This window comes from Pteropus vampyrus, unplaced genomic scaffold, assembly GCF_000151845.1.
Source record: "Pteropus vampyrus isolate Shadow unplaced genomic scaffold, Pvam_2.0 Scaffold123, whole genome shotgun sequence".
NCBI classification, from domain to species: domain Eukaryota; kingdom Metazoa; phylum Chordata; class Mammalia; order Chiroptera; family Pteropodidae; genus Pteropus; species Pteropus vampyrus.
Window position 1 is genome coordinate 4,931,319 of NW_011888904.1, and position 27,974 is coordinate 4,959,292.

The 27,974-nt window shown below is 37.9% G+C and overlaps 1 protein-coding gene across 3 annotated transcripts in view; it reads left to right on the forward strand.

The window, feature by feature from the left end:
* PLPPR1 (phospholipid phosphatase related 1) overlaps positions 1–27,974 on the forward strand; it is a 228,048-nt gene that overhangs the window by 182,379 nt on the left and 17,695 nt on the right. For all 3 annotated transcript variants that reach the window (XM_011366273.1, XM_011366275.1, XM_011366274.1), the window contains 2 exons: positions 3,281–3,469; positions 16,047–16,179. In XM_011366273.1, the coding sequence (XP_011364575.1) occupies positions 3,281–3,469; positions 16,047–16,179 (322 nt within the window). The remainder of the gene's footprint in view (positions 1–3,280; positions 3,470–16,046; positions 16,180–27,974) is intronic.

A 27,974-nucleotide genomic window follows, 5' to 3' on the forward strand; every position in this document is an offset into this window, starting at 1 on the left:
AAGGCAGAAGAAGGATCAACATGGTGTTTCTGTTCCTGCAGTAAATGCATAAGCTTCTTTTTAATATGTGGTCACAAGAGGATATTTAATAGAAAAGAAATCTAGAAATCAAGATCTGAATTGTTCTATTTTTGCTTCTGTGCATCTCTGACTGGTATTATTGGAGATTCTCCAGGGAGTTTTGAGTATTGCTCAAAAAAATGACAGGGAGGGGTTGCTGGCTACTCACGAAGGAGCAAAGGCAAGGTGACTCAGGCTGTTGGACCAGTTCTGTCTCATAGGGTGCTGAAGTTCCCACCTACCTCCCACCCTGAGTCTCCAAGGTCCTCCGTTCTTTACTTTATGCCCTGCAATTAATTCATTAACTCATTCATTCAATTATCTTTGAATGCTGCTTCCAGGATTAAATTGGTCAGGGAGCTATTCAAGATTTGAAATTTGGCCATATGACCTTGGCTCTTCTGTTGTCGTTATTGTTGATTTTGATGCATTCGATGTTAAGGTAGTTCTACGTTCTAAAAGTTTCTATTCTCTTTTCTGTTGAGTCCTTTTACATATGTACACCATATATGCGTTTTTGCTTTTGCTTATTTCACTTTCACCTTTCCCTTTTTTAAGTGGAAGTGGAAGCACAAAGGCACGCAATAAAATATAATATTCTTCCTCAATAGAGGAAGCCAGATGCAGTTTTGTTCTTGTTTTTTCTAAAAGGCCTGCATAGATTCTGCCTTTCTCCCAGAAGATATCTCCTAAGGGCTGATGATGCCAGAAGAGGGACAAATGTGTTTCCAGCCACATGGATAAGATACACAGAAATCCCAGATCACCTCTGTGCAGGAGACAGACAACCCTAGAGGCAGAGCCCCAAAACTGTTGGAACCCTAGTGTTATCTCAGCCCCAAAACATTCAGATCAGCTGGCTACATTCCTTCTGATTAGGGAAGCTCAGCTGATGAGTAAAGCAGAAAAGATATAGAAACTGCATGTCTTGACTTTCTAAACTAGTTGCTGACAAGATTATCCATTAGCAGGAGTGGTTTTGGAGCAACTATCTCTCATTATTATAGGAAACATATTTATCCAAGTCTCTTCTCTATTGCTCAAAAGAAAAGAAGTAAACCAAATGCTTGAAACAGCAGAGATGGCTGGCATGAGCATCAGTGATTTACACATGGTGCCAATAAACTTTAGGCACAGAGACACACGTGGGAGTATCCAAAGCTTACTGGATGGTTAGAAGTTGTGACAGAAGGTCCACTTGGGAAGAAGAGCAGAAAATGCCAGATAATAGAAAAATATAATCCTCGCAGAGCCAGAAACAAGTCACGTATGAAGGATAGTGAAAGGACAGAATGATTTGTGTCCTACCTAAAGAAAGGTGATGATGTAAATGGCAAAAAGTGAAGACCTATGTCACAGGATGGTTAGGAGTTTGTGCTTGAGACATACTCCAAGCAGTGATACTCAAGCCTTCAGAGCCAGAGAGGAAAGGCATTAAAATAGGGAAAATGGAAGGATGGGGGGAGGATTCTTAATCCAAATGACCCTTAAAGGAAATTATGCTCTTGGCTGTGGTGAGGAGGAATTGCAGAGGTGATATTTCAGATATAGAGGCTGTGCCTGGTTCCAGAGAGTAGGGTAAAGGAGGGCAGAGTTTAAGGCTCTGCTTCAATATGGTGGCTAAAGAAATGAATTGAAAAATGGCTAAAAATGCCAACCAGTGCTTCTCTGCATTAGAGTTATTGTATCCCCATAAATCTTCATCTTTTTGTATGGGGTACAATTCTGATGCCTTGATATAGGTGTTTTTTCCCCTGGGGACCAGAAAATGTGGGTTTCTAGTTCTGGCTTTAACATTAACTCATTATGACCTTAAGTTAGTCATTCCAAGGCTGGAATTAGAAATGTAATTTCTAAACCTTTATAAAACCTGAAAAGATTATGGCTTCCCCCTCATTGCCCATATGTACTTCCAAATAAAACCACTTTTTTTGGTACAAAGAATTCTCAAATGCCATTTGCCTAGATTCCCCAAATTTTAACATTAACATTTTACATTTGCTTTGATTTGTATTCTTCTCCTGCAAATAAAACCAATTTTAAGCCATAAAAGATGTACAAAGACATTCTCCCAAGTTCTGAATTTTTCCCATGACGATTACATTGATATTTTTAAGCAAATCAACATTTAAAAATATTCATTCTTCATTTGAGTTTTCCTGCATTGTTGATGCTATCTAAACACACATTTTGTTTACTTGCTGGATGATGTAGCAGTAGTCAGTTGTCCTTGCTGGGCGTCGGTTTTCTCACCTATGAAACCAAGGTGTTCAACTGGAAGGTCTCTAAGATCTCTTTCAGCTTAATTTTCCGTAATTTCATAACCCCAAAGACCTATTTTCTATCTACCTTTATCACCATCTTATCTTGGTCTTTCAGTGTCTTCCAAATGTGAATGAGAAAAATAATGTTGGCCTTTCCATATCCCCTCCATGCCTCATAGCTGTTAAAAACAACACCTAAACCTTGCTGAGTATCTAGGACATTTCTGAGTCAAAATTAAAGGGTAATTCATCCCTTTTTATGTCTAAACCTTATGGAGGATGTATATCTATAATAAGATGTGATCGTCAGCAGAGATTTACTGGTGGAAAACATTTTGGAATAAAGGCAAAGTTTTTTTGGGAAAGGATAAAAGTTACGAGTGATGTAGGATACCTGTACTGTTTTCAAAATAATTTCAATAATTTAGGGTGTGGTTCTGAAAATGTCCCTTGACTTTTCTAAGCTTTATATTTTCTGTTCATTCATTCATTTGTTCATGATTTATGTGCCTCTAATTTTTTTATATTAAGGTAAGTCTATCTCTAGTATTTTATGAAATTTCTCACGAACAGATCTCACATTCATATCGTACTAATTCTTATGCCACTGACCTTTGACTTTTCACCTCTGACTTGAATGGAAAGATTGTCTTGGTTCTCATGTATCCTCTGAGAGGGTGGCAGGAGAAGCTGGGTCTCTCTGCGAGCTTTGCTGTGGTCTGCCTCTCACATGGAAGCTGTTCATTATTTGCTGGAAGGCTTAGATAACAGATGTTATAAGGCAGACAAGCAAACACACACTCCCTGAGCCCAGAGCTTGGTGAGCCAGGCACTCACGCACTTGCCAATACCCATACCAGGAGAGCTGCCGGGGTGATGGAGGGACTGTGCTCTGAGGGGCAAGCGCTGCTCCAAAGCCCTGCTAATGTCTCTGTATGGCCATGCTGTATTTTCAGCTTGTCATCATGGCTGGGACAGTGCTGCTTGCCTACTACTTCGAATGCACTGACACTTTTCAGGTGCATATCCAAGGATTCTTCTGTCAGGATGGAGACTTAATGAAGCCTTACCCGGGGACAGAGGAAGAAAGCTTCATCACCCCTCTGGTGCTCTATTGTGTGCTGGCTGCCACCCCAACTGCTATTGTAAGTACAGAAATAGACTTCCTTCTTTATTGTCGGATACTGAACAACATTTCTTGTTTGCCTTTTCTCCTCTTTCTTCTCTTCCTGGGCATTCACCAGCAACCTTATCAGGGGAATCCTGTTTCAGCCAAAACAGAGTGAGTGGAGCTTGTCTTGTCTTTTATAAGTGGATTTTGCTTTTTGGTATCTGAACTTATATATATATAAAGCATGTATGAATATCATAAATCAACAGGCATGGTTGGCTAACATGCTAATGTCATGAATATTAAGAAGAGGTCTTGAATATAAATGCCAGTGCTGATATAAGGCCTCAGATTAGAGTGGACTAGAATCCCCCAGGCCTGTATCACCTGCTGTTTTGATTGAACTTTCAGAGAGGCCGGAGATGAGAGAAATCACTTGACCTGAAGTTTGCTGTGATTCATTCTTGATAGCTCTTGCTCTGTTCTCATTACATCACATTCAATTAGGTTGTAACTTTACCTTCATTTATTTCATTCTTCTCTCTCGTGAAGCAACAAAAAATTGGCCAGACAATCCTTTAGGGAGACTATTTCCAAGCATAAAGCTCACGTATCTGTATTCTCTGGTGAAGTGATATAACACTTAGACGTTTTAATTTTAAAAATGACTGTGTGTGTGAGGGTTTAAAATAAACATTTCTGTGTCTAAACATGCTACAAGGTCAAATTGCCTGGATGTCATCTCAGTGATCATTTCTCCCTTTTTCTTCTAATAAATGCCTCCCTCAACTGTCCATCCTCCCCCACCTGTCCTCTCCCTCTCCCCTCTTTTTTCGAGCAATGAGAAAAATACTGACATGCCAAGGAATATACTAATTCCTCAGACATTCAGCTCGAGTATAGTTTTCTTCACAAAATTTTTGCTTGCTTTAAAGATGAAAAATATAGACTTTTAAGAAGTAATGAATCCTATTGCTTTAAGTTCATTTTGATCATTGATCCCAGGCTCAGCACGCTTCCCCTTAAATGACAAGACTGTGCTGTCGGGATTAAAGTCAGCACTGATAAAACATGATGTATCAGAGTGGTTAAAAACACAAGCTTTGCAGTCTGACATACCTGGATTTACGTCCTGGCTGGTGCGACTTTAAGCAAGTCACTCTGTTGTTCCCTACCCCCATGAAAAATGGAAATAATTTGACTATTTCATAGAGTTGTCATGAGACTTAAATAAGATGATTCATAGACGTGACTTAGCACAGTGTCTGGCATGTACTAAGTGGTTAAAAGTAGGGAAACAAAGAACCTGGCTGGAAACTGTTTTTTGCCCTCTTCAGGGTCACAGACCAACTTCCTCCACCTGAAGAGAGAACGAGATTCCACTGAGAACCCTGGTAACACCTCCTCCTCAGAGTGATGGGAGATGTGCCCTCTCCCAGAGGAAAGCTGATCTCTATATCCCTCTTATATCCTTTACCATATCCTTTCTCACCAGCCAGGAATAAGAGAAAGCATAAAAGACACCCTTCCATGTACCTTAAAAAGTGACAGACTATACTCCACAGACAAAACCAGGAGGTGACATTGGGTTCTGTCTGAAATGGTTTAATGGTGGCTCTACCTGGAGGCAGTGGGCTTAGTCTGGAATCTGGTTTCTTCTTGTCTCATAAGCATATCATTTTTTTATATATTCAGACATGAATTTCTGAGTGATCTATTGACTTACTAATACTTTCCTCTCTTCTTCCCAGACCCCAGAAATATCATTACCTAGGTTCTCCTATTATTACTTATTGTTATTATAGAGATTTTTTCCACTAAAAAAAAAAAAAAAACTAAGGAAAGCAAGGGAAATGAATTAATTAAAATTATGAATAAAAAATTAGTGAATCAGAAAATAATAGAATTGATATGTAAAGTCAGGAGCCTATTCTTTGAAAAGTAAAATGTACAACCTCCTGGCTAGTCTAATATAAGAAAGGCAAAAGTAAAACACGTTGAGAAAAAAAAAAGAATATATAAGCAAAAACGCATAAACCTTTAAAAGTCTACACTGTATTTTTATTTAAATTGGATATACAAATCTGTGCCCATAAAAGCTTACATCTCAAGAAAACATATTCTATGACAAGATAATTTACTAACAATACCTTAAAAGGGTGTAGAAAAGCTGAATAGATGAATAACAATGGAATAAAATTTTAAAGATGTCTAAAATTTATCTCACAAAATGTTACTGAGGGCATACAGCTATGCTATAAATTCCTTCAAACTGTTAAAGAGTAGAAAATTCATAACTAAATAAAATGTTCCAGAGCCTAAAAACAAATAGAAAGCATGAAATGCATATTACGAAGTCAGAAAAATATTGATCTCCTCCAACATTTAGAAAGTCTACATACACACCCACAAGAGCGCTCTCAGTAGCAACAAGAGTCTCACTTAGGAATGTTGATGCAAGCATATAGAAAAGGATTGATAGATTCGTCTACCTAAAAATGAGCATTTCTGTCAAAAGAAAAAGTAAATAAAAACTGCGAAAAAAGTTTGTGCCATCAAACTTTTTTTTTTGAGACTCAAATGTAAATAATTTAAAAATTAATAATTAAAAAGATGAGCTTCCCAAAATAAAAAGAGGGGGTGGACAAGAATAGGCAAGTAACAAAACATTAAATTGATTGTGTGCTTTAAACATTTCTTAACTCATCAGTTATCAAAGAAAAGTCATTTTAAAAAACACAGCAATTTCCCCATGTAAAATTGGCAAATGTTTTAAAGAAGCATAGCCCGTGTTGTTGAAAGGGCAAATACTTTCACACAATTCTAGTCAAAGTATAGATTTCCTGTTTTTTCTAAAGAGCAGCTTGTTAACCATGTATTAAAAGTTTTATCAACTTTAAACTCAGTCATTAATTCCATTTCCTGAATTTCTGTTAAGGAAACTGATTAGAGTTTTATATAAATACAAAGATTTGTGTAAAGGGATTTTTATCTCAGCAATAGTTTTAATAGTGAAAAACTTGGAACTAGCTAAATATACAATATTAGTGGATTGTGTAAATACTTTATGAGGCAGTTATATTTTTGAAACACCTTTAATAGCAATGAAACATGCTTGTGATTTACTGTTAAGATTTTTTCAAAGCTAAAAATTGTGTGTAGTATGGCAAAGGAAATCTTTTTCCCCTTCTGCAAGAGAATTTAAACTTCTCAATTTTCTGGCTCTGTTTTCCTAGTAAAAGAAAAAGATGATATGTATCTATGTTACTGGGCAAAATTAATCCCTGATTGGTTAATTCCATTTGGACCCAGAGAGCTGTAATTACACAAGGAGGTTCCAGGCTAAGACTTGCAAGTGCAGTGACTCTGGAAACTTGGCATGTCCATTTTGAGAACTCGAAAGCTTTGCCTATGGAGTTGCTACACCATATATTGACTCCTGTAGGGCATGAAGCTTTTAAGCCAGGGTGGCTTCTGCATTCATTATCATGTCTGTGGTCTCCTTGCACCTGAGCCGTAATGCTCTGCTAGACCACTGCCGGACATGTGCTAAAGAGGAGCATATGACACTACCCTGTTGGCAAGCTGTGGTTCCTTCTAAGTGGACCAATGCCAAATGGAGCATGTGATTGTCAGTAGGTCTGAATATTTAATAGACCTTAAGAAGATACCTTATATGTATTGCAAGTATAATCCCAAATATATAATTATGTATAAAAAGACCAGTAAAAAATAAACTAAAATTTACAGCGACCAACTCTGAATACTAATGGTACAGTTAATATTTTCTTCTCTTTAATACTTTTATACATTTCTTTCCCACTCTACATGAATGCATATTATTTTCAAATCAAAAGATATATTTTTAAAACAAATTGTATACTCCAGTTCTTCTGGCGATAATTATGAAAAGATCTTTAATAAAACTAGAAAATGGCAATTCTAATAAACAGACGCACATAGCCAAACACAAAAATAGAAAAACATAACTTTGTGAAGAATTTTCTCTTCTCTCTGGGCAAAAATTATAGATCTCTTATAGTAAGATTTTCAGCAGAAACTCTTCTCCTGGCTACAAATTTTGGTCATTTTTCTTCCATTGATTCCTTTCCCAACATGACACAAATTGACATAGTGTTCAGATGCTCCAATGGGAAGCCAAGAGGATATGGTCAACTGACAGTGACCTGAGTATTAAGAACCTACAGTTCTGCTCTAGCTCTCAAGCATGGAACCCTGATTCAGCCTTTCTATGCCTTTCTCTGGGTGAAAATGTGACCAAAATAGAAAAGAGACATCCCAAACAACATGGAGAAACTATGCAATCCAATTCCCTTCATTTCTGAGTTGAGAACATTGAGGTTTAACTAGGTCATCAAATGATTTGCCGAAGGTCCCAGCTAGTTCTATACGTGACTGGGCAGATAGCCTCCCATTTGGTTCCACTTTTATTTTTTCCCTGAATGAGGGGCACTGCTAGGAACCAAGGCTAATTATAGCTGGTGGTTTAATGGCAGAAAGCCAGGAGGCCTTTGAACCCTGTTGATGGTGCTTGATCTTTCCCTGAAGACATGAAAATAAGTGAGCAGCATTAAGATAGAAAGCAGAACTCTCCTGATGCTCAGTTTCATTTCCTGGGAGCAAGGAGCTATGTTCATTTCTTCTGCCCCATCCGAGGGAGGGGCGGCTTGGCAAGAACAGCCTTAATGGGGCCACAGAGACACAGATCCCGAGTGGCTAATTCAGCATGGCCTCTGCTTCCGAGTGTGCATCCTTCATCCTCATCATACTGCAGAATCATTCTATCTCACGTTTGATCTATCAAGAGAGACAGAGATCCCAGGTATGGCTTTGCCTTCAGTAATGTTGTAACCTCTAGTAAGTCAGCCTTCTATGGGTTCAATTTCTTATCTGTAAATAAAAGGAAGAGTTGGGCAAAATGATCTCCAGGATCTTTCCAGTTCCAATGTTCCATGAGAGCTTAAAAAAAAAAAAAAAAAAAAAAAAAAAAAATCTGACCAAAAGGCTCCAATGTCAGATTTTCAACTCCCAGGTCTCAACTTTCTTTCTGGAGTTCAATATTACATCTCTGTGCCTGGTTAAGTGTTTCCACAGAACTGCACAGTTTTTTGTTTTTGTTTTTTATTCCTCCTTAAACCTGTTTCCTGTTTTCCCTGGAGTAAAAGGAAGGCAAGACTCCTCTGGGGTCCCTTGTGTAGCACTAACTCAGGGCAATTTTTTAAAAAGCAGCTCAACCTGGACTTGTCCTTGGTTTTCTGTGCATTCTCAAGCACATTAGCCATAGGAAAACCCAGCGCTTTACACTGCCGTGTGTCTCCGTGGATATTAACAACTCCACTCACAGCTGCAGGGACGCACAGAAAGGCAGGAGAGAAAAGACTGCTGTGCATTTGACCTGTCATTTCCTATTTCTCCTTTTTGTGCTTTGTTGTCAGAAAATATCAGCATCATGTTAAAAAGCAAGGCCACATGGGATAAACTTTGCAGGGACAAACTACTGTTGTCCCAGATCTTTAGGAAAGGTTATAGCTTGGGGGACTTGTGTCCAGAACCGCTTAGCCAAAAGTGGTGGCTCATATTTCCAAGTCTACAGGGTGCATTCTGACCAGTGTGGGAATCCTGGCTGACTACTGCCTCAGGCCCCCTCCATAAACTCAGATACTCGTGGTCAAAGGCAGAGAGCCTGTTTGGATAAGAGGATTTAACTCAGCAGAGAATCTGATTTATCCTTATTTTATCTCAGCTCCAGCGCCGCAAGGCATGAGAAAATGACTATTAAGCCTTTTTCTTGGTCTCACAACAAAGTAACAGGGGAGTATTTAGTATCGAAGCTGCAGAACATTTGACTGTTCTGCCCAAGAGAATTGAAACAGCTCACAGTTTGCACGCACACATACAAGACTCATCTAGAATTTCCCCAGAAAGGAAGAGACCAACACAATTTGATGGAAAGGGACAGTCTGGAGGAAATTGTGAATCTTCACTTCGGGGGTTTCTGGGCTATATGTTCTTACAGTGACTATGAAAGCCAAAGCACAGTGTGGATCACAGAGTGGACTCAATAAATGCAAGTCTGCGGGCTGGCTGATGAGAACACAGCTGCTGAAGCAGAGGAGACATTATAGGACCTTGTCCTGCCTCATAATCTGCCTCTTCCAGGCTCTGAGCAATCTCATCTGGTGAAACTCCTTTTAGCACTTCATAATTCACATCATTTCCTTTCGTATGTTATCACATGACTTCTTTGTATATTTGTTTTTTGTTTTTTGGTTTTTTTTTTTTGTTTTTTTTTACTATGAGCACATTTTCTTTATTGCTGATGTATTTAGTATTTATAATTTACAGTTTTTTCCTGGAGATTCCCATTAATTGTTATGGACTTTTTAAAAACTTCAAGAAAAATATCCACGTCCCCATTTTTTGTCAATACTTCAAAAGAGGGCTCCAGATTCCATTACAGATTGTTTTTGCCCCTGACTTCATCCTACAGAGAGATTCGCTTATTCCCACCTTTGAGATGCCCCTTCTAATGATTGGTAACTAGGTGATTATGTTAGAAGCTTTGATTATTCATTTCTTGAATTACTCATCCCACTCTTGTCTACCCAGAAAGACATGATGATCAATTTATTTGGTGATCACAAACAATGCATTTTATCTTTTACTGAGAGCATTGTTTTAGCTAGCTCATTTTGATTTCCCATTTCTCTTATATCCACTGTCCAGGGGGGAAAAAAAAAAAGAGACTACTTACCATGCTTTGGAAACAGTGTACCATGTTGGTACTACATTTTATAACAAGTGTCAAATTAAGATGACCTTTTAAATGGATGGATTCAGCCCCTAGATTAAAACTAGAAGAGAGGCTCCAATCCACAAAACATTTATTATATCAGTTCCTGAATGCTTTTCAAAATACCATCATCCCAATGATCTTGATTCTATCGAAGCCTTGAGCTTTGAAAGGCATAGGAAGTATCTAGAGCTAAATTCCTTTATTTACACTTAAGTGCAATAAAGCAGAAGTCAAGGGTTCTTGAACCAACCGAAACTCAGCAAATGAGAGGACCAGACCCTCTTTGCAGACCTGGGTAGTCAACGGCACTCATCAGGAAAGATGGAAGCAGAGCATGCAGACAGCAGCCTACACATTTAAACTCTCCTGGGTCACTTTTAAACAATCTACAACAAAAATCATGTCTGCCTTTCTTGGAAACATTCACGCCTGTGGAAAATTCCCAGGAAGAGTATTGGAAACATCTAAAAATCCCTGGGACTGAAAGCTCTGAAGCCACGCAGACACTAATATACTAATATTGAGAAGTATGCAAAGAACCCTCTCTTCTTCCTCAAAGCAAAACCCAGAGAGGGGGCTGCAAGCCTCTGCTGTCCTTTAAGAACCCAAGTGACAAATATCAACAGATCTGATGACTCTGGAGTAAATCTGTGTCCTCTTGGCTTTAAGGAAAGATTCCTGGTGAGGGCAAATTCCCATGGGCTTTTAAAAGTGAATGAAAGCTGAAGGAAGAAACGTTACAAGAAACCACGCTGGCCACAGAGACCTTAACTGATGGGACTGAGAGTGAAGCTCAGTTATATAATTTCAGTTTCCCTTAATCAGTCTTCTCTTGTCAGCTTCTCTCATGAAGGCAAAGATGTCGGAGCTAAAAAAGCACCTGAGAGGTCTTTAGTACAACAGACATGAAACTGAGGCCCAGAGAGGTCAATCAACTGGTTCAAGTTCAAACACCCGCTTGGGGCAGTGCCGAGCTAGAGTCACACCATGTTTCCTTACTCCAGGACTAGGGACAATGATTTTTTTTTTTAATCAATTCCAACACATATTCTTGCCTAGATAGACCAAGAAATTAAGGCAACAAACATTCCTTGAGCACCTCTATAGGTGCTTTGGCATACATTTTATAATACTGTCAACAATTTTCTAATACAGTTATTACTCCCATGTTCAAAATCATGAAGAAAAAAAAGAGAGAAGGAAAAACCGAGACTCAAAAAGATCCAAGTACTTGCCCAAAGTCACACATCACGAGGAAGAGAGCTGGGATTCCAGCTTTATAGCCCACACTCAAGAAACAGTACTGACTTTGATACTGCCACAACTAGCATATGTGTGAATATATTCTAGTAATTATAGATGCCCTTTATAATGACAACCACATATAACATGCAGTGAATCTCCCTGACAATGTGAAATTGCACTATTTTCTTCTGCAGACTGTTTATATTTTGAAATCTAAAAACTATTCCCTAAGTATTTTGCACGTATATGCCTTATTTATCACTTACCAGATATCCTGTAAAACATTGTGAAGAAATGAAATGTAAAAGATAACACACCAAACTAATGTACTATGTTTCAGGGTTATTTGTTTATATATTTGCTATTTAGGTTTCCGTATTTTAAAGACAACTTTATCAAGGTAGAACAATTACTTAAAATATATTTACTATTATCTAAATGTCTTGTGTCACTTGGGATTATAGCTGGCATAGCTGGGGGATGAGAAATGCACTAATGGAATCCATTCACAGTTCGTTCATTGCCAGATCTAGAGTTTGGCCTTAGTCATTTCTTACCAGAGGGTATTCTCATTTGCTATGAGTGATATGATGTTTGTTAGCTAACAATGAGAAAGGCCATAATAGGCAGGGCAGCCAGGGCCAAACACATGGCAAGTCCTACATGCCCCAGCTGCTCTCTGAACAGAGTAGTAGATAGAGGCAGAGTGTGCATGGCAAAGGTACAGATGGAGGACCCCAGCCACTGCCAAAACCAGAGTCATAAATCTGCCACAATGCGCAAAATGGCATCCAGTGTGGGCTGGAGGCCTGGCAGGAAAGGAGACCCCTTCCCCTTATCTAGCCTCCCTCTCCCTCTCTTCAAGCAGATTCAGGCCCTGTATGGGACCGTAAGACCCAGAGAATGGAGAAATAGAACCCTATATATGGTCAATAAAATGCAGGATAATGAATATCTATGAAGTCCACTCACTGGGATCTGGATTGTTTCATCAGCAATGTTTATGTCTATCACTCTTAACTGAAAACCAGGAATATCTTCCTATGTTTTAGTTATAAAATGAACCCCTTCCTCTCTCCCTTCCTTTCTTTCTTCCTTATGTAAACATTCATTATCACTTAATATATTCCAGGCATTCGGTCAGTAACTAGATACATAGGTTAGCATATATCCTTGCTCTGATTTTTTTCTTTTATGCTTCATACCTCAGTTGTGATTTGCTGGTAGTAATAATTCTTTACTGCTAATCATCTTTGACATGAGAATCTTAGGACATTTTACTTATGGATTTATTTGAGCCCCGTACCCTTTTGTCTTCTGTTTGGTCTGGTATGCCTTGGTGTGATTTTATTTCAATTTTTGTGTGTGTACATGTGTGCACACACGTGTGTATTTTTGAACAAGAAGATCATGTATAGATTTTTCTTATGCATCGTCTTGCTTTTATGCCCTCTTGTGTGAATAGAAGGAAGGCTTCACTGAATGTAAAACTTCTAGAATTTGCACAGCTCTTTCCTATAGTGTAAGAATGTTTTGGGCTTCTGAAATTGCTGAGGCAAGCAATGTTTATTTCTTTTCTTGTTTATTTTCATGTGTTTATCGCTCTCCATCGCATTTCTCTGATTTCCTTTCAAATCAGATGTCATTTCATGATATATTTATCAGTTTGTTTGCATTCCCTCCCACCACCCCGACTGTACACCTGTCACAGCTATATGGAGATGCAGTGCTAGAAAAAGTCCTGGCAGAGTGGGTACACCCTCTGCAAAGCTGTTGAATGTGCAATGAGTATACAAAGGAATTTAGTATAACAGGGAACGTTCACTTTGTGTTGCTTAGTCCTTGTTTTTTTATTTATCTTAAGCAATTTACCAACAACTGCATGCTGTCTGGTCCATAGTGGAAATTTCCTGCAGTGTTTATCTTCAGAGAAATTAAGATCAGAGAGTTCTTTCCATCCATAAGAGGGTCTTCTAAAGATTCAATCTTTTATTCATTCGATAAATATTGACCGAGCCTACTACATACCAGTTTTTTCTAGGCACTATACAAGGGAGGAAAAAGTCCTTCCCATAAGGACGCCATAGTCAAATAAAGAGGGACATACAAACAGTAACTGTAATTAATTGGATAGATGTCAGGATAGAGATCTGTATAATGTGCTGTGGGAGGGATGATGACGCTGGGTCTACCTTTTCCCGAGGGGACTTGGCAAAGGCTTTGGAAAGAGCAGTGACATTTTCAGCAGGTCTCGAAGGATAAATAATAGAAATCATTTTTCTTTCTTTATGGTCTTCCTCATTAAACCTATATTCCAAAAGGCCTTCATTAATCCGATATGCTTAATTCATTCAACATTGATTAACTACTGTGTCCCTTCCATTGGGTTAGGCCCATGGGATACCACAGAGAATAAGAGAGGCACGACATTCCATGAAAAAGAATAACAATAATAATATGTAATTATTTGTGATAAGAACGAGAAAGGAGAAACACAAGGTAAGAGATTCATGTATAATAAGAATGCCTAAGCTGGTCTGTGGGACGAGCGAAAGCTCCTTCAAGGCAACACTATTTCATGTACCTGAGCATGTGTGAATTTTTCCCCATCTGTTCACTAAGATAAAGAAGAGTAATGTAGTTCCATCATGTACAGTAGGGGCAAACAAAGCCCCTTGGCACCTTATGAGCAAAGAGGGAGGGCTGAGTTCTTGAAGCTATTCAAATATTTTTATAATGTGAAACTCATTAACTCACTGTCGATTCCAAGGGCTGTTAGGCACAAAATATTTCTACTGCTGCACTACTGTACCTAAACAGCAGCTGACAAGGTGATTCATTCTGGCCCACCGTTTGGCTGTCTAGCCCGGAATTCTGTTTCCACTGACTCCCCAACCCATTCTGACTTGCCTATAGTTCTGTTTCCACTACACTATTCTATTTTGTACTTCACTATCCCATGAGTTTTGCAGTGTTTAAAGAACATTGCATTTAACTTGTTTTGTTTTCTGTCTTCTCAAAATTAAACACAAATTCAACACACATTTTTACCGAGTCACTACTAAGGAAAAGTGTAGTGATTAAGAGAGAGGGCTCTGGACCCAGGCTTCCCTGGCTTCAGAGCTGGGTTTGTGGCTCACTAGCTCTGAAGGCCTTATTTATTTTAACCTGATTCTGCCTCAGATGTCTTACCTCTATGATCAGGATGACAGCACCTGTTTATAAGCCCCATTCTAGAGCTGCTTTCAAGCACTGTCTGGCTATGTGTGGCCAAGTCACCGAGAGCTTCGGTTTACTCATTCATAAAAGGAAAGGCCAAATAGCTATCAATGATTCTGGTTTTTAAATTCTGTAGTTTGATTTCCATCACCCATGTGCCATTCACGATATTGTCATCTTTATTCATCTAAACAGATATTCCATAATGACAGGAGGATTATAAGGCATGGGAATTCTTAAAACATTGATAGAGTTTATGTAAAACCACAGGATGTACAAAAGAAGAGCATCTACAAGATCAAATTCTTCTGGGGGAAATATTGAAATTAGGAAAATAAAAATGGTGTATGATATGGTGGGAAGTGTGGACTCTGGCACCCAGATGTCTCGGGTACCAATCCCAGTGCCACCACATACCAGTCGTATGCTCCGAAGGGTAAGTTACTCGACGTCACTGAACTTTCATTCTTCCCCAGAAGAGCAGAGTAATAATACCTACACTAGGGACCTTCCAAACATGGAAAATACTATGATAAAGTGCCTGACACCCAGGTTAATTTTTTATTCTTCTTTGATGGTTCTCAGTCTTCAATTGTGACAGTCTCAGAGTTGGTGACAACTTGCCTCATGCTAGTTTCTTATTTTAAATGGGAATACACTGTTCCAGGTACTGTAAGCACAATGAAGAAATATAAGACGTAAGTTCCCTGTCATCAGGGAGCTTACGATCTATGCAAAGGCATCATGATTTAAATGGTAACATACATGTATTAGTTCAAGATAACAAGAGAGACCTGCCAGTCATAAAGAAAGGTCAAGACAGTCAGCCAGTTCAGAGCAGGATAAATATAGCTCAGGCAAACATGTTCAAATAAATGATTTATCATGTAAATAATGGTAGCATTGCCATATAATGAAGTAATAATTTACTGCGATGTGAGCATACAATGCCTTGTTGAGCGTATTGGCTGTCCCTGTCATTCCTTATCATTGCAACTTACACATTAGGTTAAAAAAAATTCAATCCCAGCATTAATGAACCACATTATAAGTTCTATTACAATTTATTATTTCAACTTATATTTTTATGACCTTAGAATTTAATGGTATAGCCTGAAATCTATCTGAAATGATCAATTATTGCTTTCTCTAATTCTTTGAAGCATTCCATGCAAACTATTATTTAACTCCACATCTCTCCAACATGCTACCTTTTCAAAAGATTGTGGAGCCTTATTTTTTCTTGTTGTAGTTTGTTTTTTTTAAGTCACTGGTCTCTTTTTATCAGAGAGCTCTCCAACTTGACATTTCTTAAACATTCCTTCTCCAGATTTTTATTGGGGAGATTTCCATGTATTTCATCAAGTCAACCAGAGAATCTCTGATTGCCCAGGAGAAAACAATTCTAACCGGAGAATGCTGTTACCTGAACCCCTTACTCCGAAGGATCATAAGATTCATAGGTGAGTACAAGAGCACACAATATTTATCTGAGATGCCCTCTGGACATATATTTTAATATTAACTGGATATTGCCATGTACCATTTAGGGGAGTCAGGCAAAGTTTGGGGGAAGGAAGGGATACCAAGAAAATGAATTTAGGGATAATCAAATTTTCTGACAAAGTTTTCCCATCTAGTAATTTCATTATGCAGGGAACTTAACAAAGTGTAAGAAGTCTAATTCATCAGGTTCTTGAAAATAATACCTTTCCAAAGTTGGAAACAAATAGTTTTATTAGTGTTCATGACAAGGAGTAGTTAAGGCGTGTTCTGCATCCTTCCTTCTAGGGCTTCTATAAAAATTCCTGGGGGATATGGGTAATGATTGTAAGTATGAGAATGAATGTGCGCATGGGTGTAGGTAGACTATATATAGATCTTGCAGAATTCCTACACAGTAAGTACTCAGTAAATAACTATTACAGTATTCTAAAGTGATCCTTCAAATACCTACTGATCAAATCTTCATGGGAACCAGGATAAAACTCCCAAAGTATGAACATGGCTGGAATTAAAACAAGCCATGATACTACTTAGAACATATAGAACTGACAGCTGAGAAAGTGAGGGCCAGAATACAGCATGCTCTCAACTCTTTTGGTTACCTTTAGTTCTTTTTTTCCTGTTGTAGTAAGGGTTGAATTTCCTCAAGTCATGAGCAAATGATGACAGCAAAATCAAATATGCAATAACTTCTGTGATTGTAGTGAGAATGAGGGAAGTAGTAGAGTGGGAAGCCTAAGAAAATCTAATTTGAAAGCAGAAAAAGTAGTCTTTGGCAATTCCCAATGTTATTTGCAGAATGACCTGTGGAAATCTGCAGTCAGTTCATGTGGGTATGCCCTGGTCAAAATGATGTCCCTGCTGATTGGTTTACTCATTCCAAGCAGAGGTGCTTTTCAAAGACATTCAGAATTTAGTCATTTCTCAGCATGGTGGCTAGGTAACAAATCATCAAAGAGAAAAAAAGAGAGAAGAGAATATTTATTATACAGGACACTGGATTAGACACTTTACATACATTATTTTATTTAATCCACTCAAAACCCTGTGCAGATAAAGAATCTGATATAAAATAGGATACAGTAACATTTCCTGATGGGTGGGGGCGGGGGAGAGAGAGGAAGAATGCATACCCACACACATACATAATTCAATTCAGGGAAAAAGAGTTTATGACCACGGTCTGATCTGTTTCCTGCACATGTAATTAAAGTCAATTATTCAAAGTAGAAGGTTATCAGATTACAACTAAATGGAAGTATCTTTGAAAGTCACCATTATTTTTCCTTGGTAAAGATAAGTCATACCTGTTTGTGAACCACCTTAGCTGGGGCAGAGTCCAAAAAATGGAAATTTTAACTGGCACCTGTCAGGTATGTTAGGCCTGCCTGTATGTATTGTCAGGGCAAGTCTTTGTTCACTGAGAGACATCAGAAGACTCTTCCAGCCAGGAATGAATCTTGCATGTTGTCTGTTGTGATACATGAAATTCCCACTTGTGTTCACTGCATTGGTCTGAGGCGTGGTTTCAGGAAGACCACTATTAAAGTGGAAATGTATCACCCTTGGAGAAGCATCAAATTTCCATGTTCAGAATCAATAACACATCGGTTCATTTGGCTCTATTATAAGCTAACAGGGAACTGGATCCTAGGAGCATAAACCAGGGACATTCAAATGAGATTAGTTAGAGTTCAACAGCCTGAGAGGCTGCTTATAAGGAAGGGACGCTAGAAGTGGAAGACAGTCAGTGGGAAACGAGTCAGCCTTGGAGAATTAGGGGAAACAGCATCCAAAGGGAAGGGGGATTGCTGGGTAAAGAAGCACTTGCTTCATGCTTTCTGTCTTCTGTTTTGTGGCACCAGGATCTACACAGTTGCTTAAATCAAAAACGAGGACGTCACCCTAAGCCATCTGGGAACTTGTTAGAAATGTAAATTCTTGGGCCTCATCCCATACCTATTGAATCAGAAAATCTGCAGATAGAGCCTGATAATCTGTGTCATATAACAAGTCATCCAGGTGATTCTAAGGCACACCAAAGTTTAACAGCCACGGGTTTAGGACATTAAATTTTCTTACCCCTTTAAGTGGTCTCTCCATTTCTTGTCTTGGCGCCATTCACTCCAGCCCCGCAAAAATACCATTTATTGACCATTTTGCAGATCTTTCTGGAGGAAAAATATGATGAAGTCATTTCACTGCTTAAAATCTTTTAAGGCATTCCTAGTGTTTTTAACAGTTGGTGCCTTGCCTCCATTCCTGTTCATGTGCTGTTCTTTTTACCCAGAATATCCCATTGCCACCCTCTCACCATTAAAGCTGACACATCCTACTCATCCTTTGGAATGGTGCTTATACTTTACCTCTGCGCCAATTCAGACAGCCAGCTACCTCCTCTTCCAGGCCCCCACTGAGCCTTATACCTATGCCTTTTATAGGCACTTACCACATTACTGTAATTACTTAAGTCTATTACTCAAATTAATTTGTGATCCCTTGGAGGGCAGGGACTGTATCTTTTTCACTTTGTATCAACAGCATATTGCAAAATGCCCGGCACATAGTAGGTTTTCAATAAATTTTTGGGGGGGAGCAAAGATAAACTCTGTTAAATCACGGATTTTCCTAAAATTGCTTTCATAAATGCCAATTCTTAAATATTCATTTGCCTCCTGTTTAATTAAATGTATTACTACCCTTCATATTATTTCTAGGAAATTAAAGGCAGTTTCTAAGAGAAAGTCAGAGAAGTCTATTCTGACTTTTCATATAGGGGAATTGGAGATACAGGAGGTGTTTGTTTACCTAAAGAAGGGTAACTAAGTACTCTGAATTAATTTTTTTTCATAAAAGAAAAAAAGTACTACTTAAAGATCTTTTCAATGGAGATTTTACCTTTGAAAAAATTAAGGTAAAATAAGATAGTAATCAAAAATATATTAAAGATGTTATTTGTAAATAGCTTAACAGTCCTTTTTTCTAGCCCAATAGCTACCAAAATACATACTATGCAATTGGCATTAGAAAATGATAACTTTCAGCAAACTATTCTAACTGAGCTGAAATGGCATGACTTTTCTCTTACAGTTTATGTCATTATTCTAGAATCCATTACAAATAGGATTTCCCGACAAAAACAATCAGCTTCACATTACAAAAAATGACCAATGAATTAGCAAAATATTTTTTAACAAAATAATGCTTTATGCTTTCAAGGATGAGAAAAAACTTGGGATTCTAATAGATTTCTGGTGAAACTAAGTTAATTAACCTTTCTGCATAGCAATTTGACAGTACATTTCAATAGTTTTAAAAATAACTGTCCTTTTAAACCCAAAATTCCACTTCAAATAATCTATCCTAAGGAAATGATCAGAGATATAGATTAATTTTTATGGACTAAAATTACTTTATCATAATATAAATTAGAATTATCTGATAATACATTTAAAAAAATAACACTGCCACCATAAGTTGCAACCTAAGAAAATGGTATTTTTAAGAATTGTTAATAAAAGGGAAAATATTCAAGATATTGTGTTATGTGAAAAAGTCGAGACACTATGAATCTATAATTATTTCAAAATAAAAAGGACAAATTATATAAGTGTGTGTATGTGGTGTGTATATATCTATTTGTGTGTGTGTATCTCATACAAAATATTTAAGGGAAATACACTAAATATTAACTGTTGTCACTTTTGAGTTGTAGGATAATGGGTAAATTTTTTATTTTTTATTTTCTATTCTGTATTTTCCAATTTTTTATCATGAATGTGTAGAATTTTAAAGTCAGAAAAAGAGTTAAACATTACCTTTTTTAAGAGCGGGATGGCAAAATAAAGGCTATCCAGAAGGATGGCCAACTTCTTTAACGTAGTCTTCAATGTAGAAAGCAGAACTGAAATTGGCACTTTAGCTCCCAAATTTCCTGTCTCCTCTAGTCTGTGTGACATAGACTTCAACAGATAGCCTCTTGCCCCATGCCACAGATCCAAATTTAATTTTAAACTAAAAAATGGCAAGAATAGCAAAGTCAAGGGGAAAATATTCAAATTAAACCATCTCCTCCTGTAGATAAATGCTAATTGTGTTGACCTTGACAGAGAGGATTGAGATCCTCTGGTTCACAAATCCAACAATGTATTTTTTTTCCCCCAGATTATCATTATAAGAAGGATGTCCCACCTCCTATGCTTTAGGTATAAACCCTCATAGGTAAACTCCTCTACCCATTTCTAAACCATTGTGTAATTTCTTAAGTTGTGTATCCATGATATGCAAACGGAGGAAAAGAGTTGGCTGATCTAACAATTTTGACCGATATTTTATAAAAACAAAATGTAAGACATATTTGGACTTCTCACTTTCCTCATTTCTTCCCTCTCCTTCCCATCTTACACCATTTCTTTTGGTATTTCGTGAAACTGAACGATATACAGATTTAAGTTCTCAAGAGAGATAAACCCCTGAAATCCTTTTTCAGCAGCAAAGCAAAATAAGGAAGTCACATTTCCCCCCAAATTTACGAGGATAAGTTCAATTCTTTTCATTCACAAATATACTTGAATAAATATATTCATGTAAATATCAATTATTAAATAGCAATTTTTGATTTAATATTGAAAGATAATGAATAAAAAGCATTAGAATTCTGAGAGTTTAGGGGATGTTTAACATACAGAAGCAAAGGAAATTAACCTTTTCCTGAATAACTAGTTTCTTTCGAGTTAAAGAAAAAAACCGATCCAAATATACCAAGATTAGACTGTCTATTAGCATCTAAAATAGCCTGTCATCCAGAAGTTTTTTGTTACAGCCTTTTCAGTTGGAATCACATAGTTGTTCCATTATTACTTCTAATCAAAATTTAATTAAATTCCAAGCAAGCTTTATTCCATTTCAGTCAGTTCTAAGGATTTAGTAGCACTGGACAGAATAGAAAGTGCCAGGGTAAATAGTTAATTCATGTAACACTAATTAATTGCTATAAATTAAGTGTGATCTAAATGAAGCATGAATATTTTAAATGCAATTTCAAAGGTCACAGTGTTTTATGGTTGTAAGAATTGATACCCTGAGACAAGCTTAATGTTAGCCTTTTCAAGAACTGGAGAATCCTTCTCAATTTTGAAAGTCATTTAATTGTACTTTATCCGAAGAGACTTTATTTGATTCAATCAGTCCACTTCTGCTTGCATTTACTTATTATAATTAAATTACAAACTGGAGGACTGATCACATTCATTCAACCTTCAATGAATAATTTGTTGGGCATATACCATACACTAGGCACTGATTAAGATGTTAAGGACATATTAGTGGACCAAGCAGGAAGAGATTTGCCCTCATTGAGTTTATATTCTAGTGGAAAAAGCCGGGCATCAAGCAAAATAAATAAATTACAATGTTCATGAGAAGATAAGTGCTATAGAGAAGAAGGGAAATTGTGAGTTTGTGGAAGAAGAGACGCAATTTTAAATGAGGAGGGAGAAGCTGTTCTACCATGAGAATTGCCTAAAGTTGGCAGTGATGTCATAGCAGGACAGGGACCACCCCAGCCAACCAGATTTCCAGTGAACTAGATCAGCTACATGTGCTGACCAAGGAAGTCGAGCCTGGCTGGACAGTCTAAAAATAACTTGCAGTGCCCAAGTGCCTAGGCACCCAACTTTAATGCTGAGGAAAGAAGCTAGACCTTCAAAGAAAAAATGTCAAGAGCAAGTCAGGGCATGGGCCTATGAGCAGGTGAAGATATTTCTAAAACTCAGCAACAGGAAGCAGAGTTGCAGCTCAAGTATATAGATCAGAAGGAGAAGCCAGAATGCATCTTGGGGGGAAAAAAACAGGACCTCAGTTTTTGGACTCCATGAGTAGCCAAGCCACCAGACTTTGAGACTAAGATGTTTGGTACTTCCTACTAGGGATCAGGATTTTGGCCCTGCATGTGGGGATCAAGGATGTAGGGAGAGGTGGGATGCTGAAACCAGGAGCTTGGTTGACCCAAAAGGCATAGCCAGGGATCATCCTCCGCTCAGGTCTGAAGAAGTTGTGGTGAGGCTGCTTTCGGTGGCTCTGATCAGTACAGAGAACAGATCTTCCCTCTGAATGTCATCCTCAGTGAACCAGAACATTTCGGATCCAAACAAGACTCCTGACCCAGAACTCTAGAGGTCACTCTAATTATCAAGAGGAAAGTTATTTAGTCACACGAGACTCTAATGATCCTTTACCAAGGGCCCTCCCTTGGAAATGTTTGGAGACTGGACTCAAATAAAAGGACTGAGTAGACTGCTGTTTTCTCTAGCATTTTGCAGATTAGCCAGTGCAAATTCTTGGCACCAAAATGAATTTATTTGCTCTAAAGCAGAGTTTCTCAACCTCTTTTCTGTATAGGGGTGGAGAACTGTCCTATACATTATAGGATGTTTAGTAAGATCCCTGGCCTCTACCTGCCAGATGCTAATAGCACTCTCTTCCCTGACTAGTGACAATCAAAAATGTCTCCAAACATTGAAAACTGTCCCCTTTGAGCAGGATTACCCTGAGTTGAGATTCACTGCTGTAAAAATTTAAGAAAACAAGTATATTTCAAGGACTTTTTAAAAAAAAATATTTTTGCTATGTAAGATATTGCACACATAACAAAATTTGTCGCAGCAAGGAGCAAAAATACTATCTGAACATTGGAAATGACTCCCAACAATTAAGGAAGGGTGAATTCAAAGTTTCCTATAATGAAAAAAAGTAGTGTGCGTTCTAGAAATCATTTAAATTATTACATTAGAGCATACTAGAAGTGATTAGGAAATGCATCAAGCAGAGAGCAAGAGCACCACCAGGTCCGTATCTGTTAGTCGTCAGCAGGGCAGGCAGCAGCCCATCGGGGCTTGGTGCTGATCTGGAATGGGGCTGGATTCAGAAACTTAAAAACAAGCATCCAAAAGGGCAGAATTTGAGGGCAATTATTTGGCGCCCTCTAGGCTTCGATATGCTTGTTTTTAGATTCCTTGGTAGGTAAGGAACCCTCACATTGAGTTTATTAATCTAGAGCATACTTCCTGGACTAGTCTGCATCCACATCCTCCATGCATTTTATTGTAAAATTATCATTGCTTCTGGCAAGGTTTCAGGATTTTTGTCTCTATTAATCAGCACTTGGATCCACACTTCCTAGAACTGAGAATCAGATATTTAAAGGCTAGCAGGAGTGAAAGAGAGTCAAATAGCTGAGAGAGAAAGCAGAGATGCTGTCCTGAGAAAGAGGACACTCCTATTACGTACGATACAACCATGTCATCAAGAAATTATGTCATTTTATGTTCTGGGGAAGTAGAGATGTATTTGTTTGTTCTTTCATTTGTAAAAAATATTCAGGGGTTTTCTAGTGAATTACCCACCATCTTTATTGAGTATTTATCCTTCATTTTAACTTATTGTGGTGAGCAGTTATAATGACAAGTATAGAGCATTTTTCAAAAACCACCAGCTCATCATATTGTAAAAGGTGCTTTATTAATATAAAGAATAAATAACATATAGAGACAAATTTTTATTTGAAGTTGTTAAAATTATAGGGTTCTTGTCACTTTTCTCTGTTTTAAAAATAATTTTACAATCAACTTAAAATACTGAGGACATCTACTTCTCTCAGTTATAAAAATAATGGTAATTAATATCTATATAGAGCTCACAATTTATAAAATGTTTTTTACAACTTTTTCTATGAGTTACATAATAACCCTGTGATATTAATTAATTTAAATAAAATCTACACTTAGAATTAAAACCATGACATCAAGACAAGTAGATAGCTGTCAGCCTTTGGTATTTTTGCAACATCTATTGGAGAAAGAGACCACAAGAATCTTGTTTTGTGAACTCTTGAAATTAACTATTCGATTCTGTCAGAAACTTCTTTTTGAAGTATAAGATAATATTTGACATATATAGATCAATTTGCACTGATGGCATTTGTATTATACTAGAAAAAAAGGCAGATTCATAGCCAAAGTGATGAGAAAATTGCCTCATTCAATGATGACATGTCATAGGTATTCTATCATATTCTTTTTGGGAAATTGTTGGCTAAAAAATTGAGGAATTCTTGTTCCATTGTGAAAAGATGATACCTTTTATCAGGGGCATGCTCTAAATCCTTGCCTCTTCTTAGTGCCTGCATGTGTGTATGTGTGCGTGCACATGTCTGTGCACTATTGAGCATACAGAACTAAAGTGCTTCATGGCCTAATACCAACCTATATATATTTTTAAGTACATGGAAGTATAAGCTAGAGAGTTATGATTAAGGGTATGGATTTAGAGCCACGCTAGTTTCTAATCTCAGCCTTGCTATATACTAGCCGTGTGAACTTGATCAAGTTATTTGACCTCTCTGTGCCTCAATTTCCTCATCTATGAAATGTGGAGATAATAATATCGTCTACCTCATAGAGTTATGATGAGAATTAAGAAAAGTAATATTTTAAAACATTTAGAACAACATACAAAGCACAATGTATTAGCCTCCATTATTATTCTTCTTATTATTTACCAATATTCATGGCAGTCTTAAACACCTCATCTGCTCAGTTGGTTCTAGCAAGGAAATGGGTTGAACATGGAAACTGCAGATAAATATCTTCATTAGGAAAAGTCCAGTTTGAATAAAGCATGTTAAGGAGAAATCATTTCACCATCTTTTCTTTTCCTAAAGAAACGGTTGTTTCCTGAAGGAATGGTCTTCGCAGCTGAATTAAGAACACATTTGCAACAGCTGAATGACTTTCTCCATTGAAATTTTCCGTTGGGGATCTTGATATGGAGAGAGAAAAAAAAGCAACAACAAACTCTTCATATTTCTTTGTATTTTGTATTCTATTTAGAGTGGGGATTTGATGGAAGACATGATCTAGAATTAAGAGCTGGTGATTGAATCGGAATGTACTTTGAGGAAACTGAGCGTAAGAATTCCTTAGATATCCCCCCTTCTGCTGTCAAAAACAGCACTGATGAACTCATGCCAACTGCTTGTACTTGTTTGTATGGGATAAGATTTTCATCATTTTCCCACTAAAACAAAGACCAGGAACTGATTTGAGGTCAGGTTACCTTGTTTCTTGAACATCACAGTAGACAAGTTACAACAAAAGAATCCCAACGCTGGTTAAGTTTTGAAAACAGGAAAGTATTCAAGCATTCTCAACATCACACAACATAATAATTCTTAAATACTCTCTTCCAATGCATTGTCTTGCCATACACAGACAAAAGAGCAGTCCTCTTTTAGAAATGTTTGATAAGAGGTTGAGAATATATATTGAGGAAGCAGTGGGATTACCAATCAGATGCAGATAATGTGTTTTTATGTCTTTTCACCATCCTTTTCACCATCCTTTTCTTTTTTAAAGCTCTCTGTGTTGATTTCTCCACATGGAACTATTGTAGGAGCCATGCTTCCACGTGCCCATCATTAATATTTAAACGGACAACTATTGCAGCTCTCAGATCAGAAGTGGGGACATAAGTAAAACTCTCCCAAAGTTCCTCTTGACTTCCAGATTTCTTGTGCTTCACAAATGTTTCCTGTAAGAAGTCTTTCCTATGTATATCGTGGATCTTAATACTCCAACTCAAGGTTCCTTTTTTATTCTTGTTGCATTGAAAATATAGAATGCTCTTATTGCAAATTATGATTTATAAGTTTCCTGACTCATGAGACACATAAAGCCCCAGTTTTCAATTATTCTCTTCATTTGCTAGGTGCCTAGAACTATGCTGGATTTCGTGAAGTTTATAAAAAGAGACATAGTTCCTACGACTTACATGCTAAATGATTTGTTGTCAACCCTGTATTCAATATAATCGGGGATGTGAGACACCAATGTGTTAGAAAATGTAGGCAAGTTTCTATGCTCTTTCTTCCTCTTCTCCTGATAATCTCTGAAGTATCTTCAGTAGTTCATCCATTGATTCCATGAATATCTATTAAATATTTACTACGTGCCGGGTTTGATAATAGGTGCTTGTAATATAACATTAAGCAAAAGCAGATGGGATCTCTGCTCTTATAGAACTTGTATATACTGCCCATCTAATAGGAAAGATGGACATTATTGAATAATTTTACAAATCTAAAATTCATACTGGTACAAGGGGTACAAAAAAAGTACAATGGTACTATGCTAGTCTAAAATAGGAGTATTTTTCCCAAGACCCCATGTGATAGGAGATTATTTCTCCCTATTCACTCTTTTTTTAAATTAAGGTATAATTCACCTATAACATTATATTAGTTTCAGATATACAACATGATGATTTTACTTTTGTATATATTGCAAAATGATCACCACAATAAGTCTATTTAACATGTATCACTGTACATAGTTACAAAACTTTTTCTTATGATGAGAACTTTTTAAGTTCTCTCTAAGCAACTTTCAAACATGCAATGTGGTCTTATTAATTATAGTCCCCATGCTATACATTATATCCCCATGATTTTTTTTTATTTTATAACTGGAACTTTGTGGCTTTTGACCCCCTTTACCCATTTCACCCCACCACTCACCCACGTCTGGCACCTATCTATCCCCGTTTGCTGTTAAGTGGGGCAAGATCTATATACATTCGATATTCATCAAATGGAAGTATGGCTTGCTCTTGGCCCACTGTTCAGAGCTTCAGCTTGAGACCTGTCAGTGTGTGCAGCACTGAGTCCAATCCCAAGTTAGCAGGCTTTCTACAAGCGCTCCTGAGCTCCAATGAACTGGCATCTCCCCACACCCCCACTGCTATAAAGATGGAGTGAACACAAAGCTGCAGTGCCCAGCATGCACTGTTCTCCAGAGCGCACTGGTCTAATCTCAGAAGCAAGATGGCAAAAGCCCATGCCCTGCCACTTCCTGCCTAGTCGTTGAGCAGCAGCATGTCCCTAAATATGTTTGGAAGAATGCTGGAGGAGAGGAGACGGTTTCAGGGAAATACAGAGAGCAGAATTCATCCAATGGAGCGACTGCCACCCTATTTTCTGTAACTGATGCCAATGTTTTTGTCCTGATTTCAGGCTTCTTCTAGCCTCCTGGTCCTCTCAGATTCAAATGCCCCTTGCCTCTTAGGCCTGTGGGTATTCACAACAGCTTACTCCATTCCATGCCAGAATGTGTGAATCCTGTGAGGTGGACCTTGGGCTCAACCAATTTGACCCTCCCGCCGACATTGCTAATTCAGATGCCCTGTTGCTCTGATACCACATTGAATGTGAAACTTCTCTAAATGGTGTGCAGGGCTCCTGAGCTACAGCCTGAGAGGCACAGGACACACTTCAACTAGATTTCCAACAATCAGAATGAGGCAGGGAACATGGAGTGCCCTCCACTCCTTCACACAGACACACAGGGCTCTGTCTCCTCCGTGAGTGACATCCTCAGCCACATCCTCCCCTGCTCTAGGGTTGATTCTGAAACTCAGTGGTCTTAGCCTACAGACCATGGCTCTTGGTCCTCCCAGCCAAGCCTTTTCGGAATTCCAAATAAACAAAGCAACGACAATAACAAGTGTCTGGAGCACATAGCTCTGGCAGACCAATAGCACTTCACTTTTAGTCTTTTTTGTCTGCTGTAAATCCATTCAGAAATGTAACCAGCTCTCCCAAAGCAAGGAACACTGCTGGGAGCAGAGCCATAAGATAAACAGAACCTACTAGGGAGGGCATGAATAAAAGTATCTGTTAACATTTTCAACAAAAGAT